This window comes from Pundamilia nyererei, unplaced genomic scaffold (genome assembly GCF_000239375.1).
Source record: "Pundamilia nyererei isolate P.nyererei 1_Seehausen unplaced genomic scaffold, PunNye1.0 scaffold00097, whole genome shotgun sequence".
NCBI lineage: Eukaryota > Metazoa > Chordata > Actinopteri > Cichliformes > Cichlidae > Pundamilia > Pundamilia nyererei.
The window spans coordinates 1,119,734-1,125,067 of record NW_005187498.1 but is presented as its reverse complement, the minus strand read 5'-3'; the positions used below and the strand labels follow the sequence as shown (position 1 = coordinate 1,125,067).

General features: G+C 39.7%; 1 protein-coding gene across 2 annotated transcripts in view; it reads left to right on the top strand.

Moving 5' to 3' along the window:
* The window catches only part of igsf9bb (immunoglobulin superfamily, member 9Bb), a 142,227-nt gene extending 137,120 nt beyond the window's left edge, over positions 1 to 5,107 (top strand). Inside the window, exons 19-20 of one of the 2 annotated variants that reach the window (XM_013912674.1) lie at positions 2,371 to 2,498; positions 3,741 to 5,107. In XM_013912674.1, coding sequence (XP_013768128.1) covers positions 2,371 to 2,498; positions 3,741 to 3,955 — 343 coding nt within the window. In that variant the 3' untranslated portion in view covers positions 3,956 to 5,107. Of the gene's footprint in view, positions 1 to 2,370; positions 2,499 to 3,740 lie in introns of those variants that run through there. The other variant, XM_013912675.1, reaches the window with a different exon arrangement.
* The last annotated feature ends 227 nt before the right edge of the window (positions 5,108 to 5,334 follow it).

The window sequence follows — 5,334 nt, the reverse complement described above, 5'->3', positions numbered from 1 at the left end:
GTGTGTGTGTGTGTGTGTGTGTGTGTGTGTGTGTGTGTGTGTGTGTGTGTGTGTGTGTGTGTGTGTGTGTGTGTGTGTGTGTACATACATACCTGGGGTCATAAATGATGTCACAGAACTTTTACCCCACCAATATGCAAACTGGTGTGAAACACTATTAAAAGCTTTAACAGAAGTAGATTCATGGTAGGAAGTGTTTTGTATAATTGAGAATATAACAGACATACTTGTTACTAGTAATATGATCCCCCTGCATCAGCCCAAGTTTAAGTCTAGTTAATATAAAATGAGCTAGTTCAAAATAAGCTAAGACGAACTATTTTGTTTAGCCATTTGTATTAAAATTTGATCTTCAGTTTAAATATATCTGTTATACTTGGTTGAATCATTCCATTTTTACAGGCTGGTCTTCTTCTGCCTAAAGTTGTGTATGAATTTAGAGGGTTAGCTTTTGTCCAGTGGCATGCAAAAATAATTGTTACTTTAAAAAAACCAGACAGGTTGATTTTGGTGTTTTGTCTCTTTGGCACTGAGTGACTCGATAAAAACAGTGACTGCGTGGACCTTTTCTTTCCTCCGCATAGACACTGTCTGTTCTCAGATCACTTTGTAAACATGCTTTTAGCATTCTCCTCAAGCGTGACACATTCTGCCATTTCTAAATAACAGATGCTTATACTGTACGACCCCAATTGAAAATATTTTGAAGGCAATAAAATATTTTGTAAGATTGGCGTTGTGATGTCACCTGAAGCTGTGTGTCCACTGGGAGGAATAGTTGACAACTATGTTTTCTTGTGGTTGTTTTTGTTTTTGGTTTAAAAATGAAGCAGACAGTGCTGTTGCATGTTCTTGGCAGTGATGAAATTGTTGCGCGTTTAAACTTCGGAGCTCAAAGTAATTTAAAATGCATTTTAGCTTTTAATAAAATTGCACTAGATTCCTAGAAAGTTTTCAAGAGCTATAGCGTAAAGATAGCCACGACCAGCACTTCCCACGAGCATCTCTATATAAATTAGGACAAAATCCTGGTGGACACATGGCCCTAATCCTCTACATAAAGCATCTGTAGAGAGCATGAATCAATTCATCTCCTGTAAGTATACAATTGCACTTGTAAGTGGACTGCAGAACAGTTCTCACTGCCATGTGACACAAGTGCCCTGCCAAAGCAGCTTCTGCACTTCTTTTTCTTCTAAAGAACCAATGTTTTATAAAAGTGGGGCAACCAGGGAGGGTTGAGGTTCCCCTTAATCTTTGAGTTACCTGCCCAATGAAGTGCTTTTGAATGTATTCCCCTTTAAAGTCGTGTTCCATGTGCAAACTGCCATGCATGCTATCGCTAAATATTGCTCTTCCGTTTCAAAAAAGAAACAATTATATGGATAAATTCTTGTTACATTTGTTGTCCTGGTGCTTCGCTTTTCTTTGGCTTATTTTTCATTATGTGACTGTTCCCAAGTAGTCATTTTCCCCTCCCGCCATCTCTCCCCCTGTCAGCATGGTGAAGCCCATTGTAGACAGTATCCATGTCTATGAACACATATTGATGATGCTTTGTTGCTCAGCTGTGATTCTTCCCCTCTACTAACAGCATTCGGTTTCTCTCTGCAGCCACGGTGGGAAGATGGCCTCTCTGTAAAGCATATTGTTTTCTGTGCCTTGAGAGAATTAAGCGCGTGCTTGTGGCAGAAATCTGGGGGCTGCCTTGTCACATGTGCCTCTGTGAATGGGAGGGAAGTGATGAACAGCTGCGAAAAATGTACTTCACGCCAAGGAAACATTTGTATCTGTTATTTTCAGAGAGAAATGCCTTACTAATTAGAGTAAACATTCAAATCTGCAGACTTATGAATTGGAAAGAGCATTTAGTAATCTTCATTTTGGAAACAGTTCCTCTGAAACCAACAGTGCAAGTCTTTTTAAGTGGAACTTTTCTCACTGACCTAATCTAGCCAATGGGATCAATAGATAGCTTCAGGAGTTGTGAAATACTCTGTTTTTCTTTGGATGAAAATTGTTTGGATCAATTTGAGCAAAATATCTTCAATGCCCCAGAAATTTCAAGGTGCATAATACTTAATGAAATCTGGATTTTATTTAGTGAAAAAATTTCATAGTAAATCCAGATGATGTATAAGGTTATAGTAGTCATAATCACATGGTTTTCTTATTGCAAAGCTTGGGTAAGCCTCAATAGGTGTCTCACATTGATCCTTTGGCAATGTGCTGCACCTCTTGCTTAGCACGAGCAGTGCTGTTCTGAGATTGTGTGGGTTGTGTTGCGCTCCGTAGTGCAGAAATACAGTTCACTGACCACGTTTAGCCTGGAGTTACCCCTTTTTTCCTCTTTCTCTCTTCTTTATTCAGAAAACGTCGAGGTGCGCAGAGTGCCCTTTCAGGGTCTGAGAGGATCGATGCACTGAGATACCAACGTATTAAAAAGGCCAAGAAGATGACTATGAACAACAATAACTCCAAGACCAGAAAGAAAGCAGGTGTGAACCACCATTCAATATTTGTTCTCATTTTCTCCACTGTTGAGGTCTCTATAGTGAAATGACCTGCTGCCATTTTCAGAAGATTGTCAAGCATGGCATTTTGAAGCTCATCACCAGCTGGCATTTGGTCAGGAGCCTTTCCTGTCACATTCCAGCATCATTTTAATGTGCAGGGCAGTGCGTTAGAATACCACCTTAAAGGAGAAAGTGTAACACCCCCCCCCCTCCAAAAATCATGAAACATTACCCCAGACAACACAAGGTCCTTAAAAATGAATTTTCTTCTTAAACTAAACTTGTAGACTTTTGACAAATGGAGGTGTTGGGAGTGTTTCCGAGTCCAAACACTCCCAAAAGCAAACAGTGAGGCATCACTGAAAACAAATTACATCCTGTTCCGTCAGATGTTGCAGTCAAGATCTGCTTTTTATGAAAAGTGGGACTCAAGTGGTTGAGAAGTATGCTAGCTTATTGCTTGACCACTCGAGTTCCCTAAAAATCCAAATATTTTAACAAAAATCAGAGTACAGCACAGTAATAGAGTTGAATGTTGAAGATGAAAATATATGCACCAAAAAGCCAACTGACATATCATAATTTACATTATATGGAAAAGAGTACTGGGACACCCACACATTAAACATGAGAGCTCTTTGCTTCTAGAAACTGCTGCAGTTTTTGTGCTGATGTTAATGCCAGAGGTTTGGAGTTACTGCACAGCAGAGAGTTGGTGACGTTTATGCAACAAGCTCAAAGTGTCATCTTAGGGAGCATTCTCATTGCTAGAGCCTCCTTAGCTTAGCATAGTGTAAGTCCAAACAGCATAGCATAAAATGCCTACACTGTAATAAAAAAAGGCAGGCTTTTGACCGTGTTATATGACCTGACTTAGCAGCACTTATGGCCTGGCATACGTTGTGCATGAACTTACAGGTTGTATATGGAGATATATTTTAGTTTTTAATGTTTAGTTTAAATGAGGTATAACAGATGCAGGTATAGTGGATTTTGTCGTCATTGTAAAAGTAAAAATCACCGTTTCCAGTTATTAAAATTAACTGACTGCCTGCTGGTTCAAGATTCATACTGTATTACAGAAAAACTGGACTTGTGGGTGCTTCATGGAGTTGATCTACTCCTGCCCAGAAGCAAAGCATCATTTCAGGGAAAGTGTCGGAACAGCATTTCCACCTTGAGTTCTGGTGGCTATGACCTGCCTGTTCGTCTCTTTGCCTCCAGGTGTCTCCACCTCTCAGACCCAGCAGGCCTACACCTCTCAGGTACTCCAGCCCGAAGAAGCTCTCTACCTCCGCAAAAAGAAGAAACGGCCCATTCTCCATGACCCATATATTCGCTTTTCTGCTCTGCTTTACCGTCGTCCAATTCGGGAGGACCAGAAAGCTATTTTGGCTAGCATGGACAACACAGACCTAGACCATGCCACCCTCCTGTGAAAGTCACAGCTGTGCAATACAGCTCCCCTTTCCAAAATGACACTGCACTAGCTACGTCTCAGCTGAAAGAAAAAAGAATACTGTCACTAGAATTGTCGCAGTTTATTACCTACAAAGGGGAGTGGCACAAAATTTCAGCATTCAGATTTGGTTTATTCCACAGCTGCACCCCTTGGTCAGTTTCGTTTGCATTAGTAAGCATTCTGCTGTGTTCATGAATTAACCTTGACAAGTCTCAATTTCTTCAAAAAAAAGCAGATTAAGAGAATTATTATCAGAAGCCACACATATGTTTTTGTTTAAAAAAAAGCAGATTAATGCCATCTTTGATTGGAATTGTGGTTTTGAGGCATTTCCTCCCCCAAATTTTGGATTATTTGACGTCCTGCTTTGGAGACCCAAAGGCACAGCAATTTTCTGTTCTTACATCAAGTAGTATTCCATTTAAAAAAATGTTTAGACCTCTAAAGATTTAAGTGATAACTGACACATTTGTCCAAAATTTTACTCCAGTGCAAAATCATTAACTAGAATAAATACAGCCAACCATTTTGCTGATTTTCGTAACGACTATTTTCCTACTCCAGTCTTCATATTCTTAATTTTAACATTCCCGCCAGCCTCGGGTCCTGTTTCTTGTGCTGAGCCAATCCTCTCTCCCCATCCTGCGGGTCTCCGTTTACAGCACCTTCTATAAGAACCTCTCTCCGCCAGCAGCATCTCTTATCTGCCGAGAAACTCGCCTCACAAATATGGGTGTTCTCACTTCCTACCAAGTATACCTCAGAGCACAGGACACGAGACCACACAACCACCAGGACAACAAACTAGCCTTTTTACTCATCTTTTCATTATTGTTGCTTTTTTTATGTACCTGTTTTTATATTTGTTTCCAACTGTGCAAACACTGAACACATAGTTTTATCTGTTCAAGAAAGATTCACATCTTTACTCATCAGCTTTTTTCTGCTCTGTGCTGAATGAGCAGGAAAAGGGCTTGTGGTGAAAGGAAACAGAAACATTACCTTTAGCTTTACTGTACTCGGCCTAATCTTCACTGTGTAGTTTTTCACTGACAGATGGGAACCAAACAGGTCTCGTCTTCATTCCACATAATATTACAAAAAATCTGGCACCCTCAAATGTGGCTTTTTAATAACAAAAAATATTGTGATTTCTATTTAGTTTTTTATGAAGTTATACAGTTGCTCCAATTATTTTTAATTTTAATTTTAATTCCAGCTTTTTACATCTCAGAACGGTTTGCACTGGAGCAAAATCTTGTCCACGTCCTGTCTCTTCCTTTACATTTCACTTCTTCTACTTTAGTTAGCATAGAGGGCTGCAAATCCACTTCTGAAATTTATGCCAAAACAATT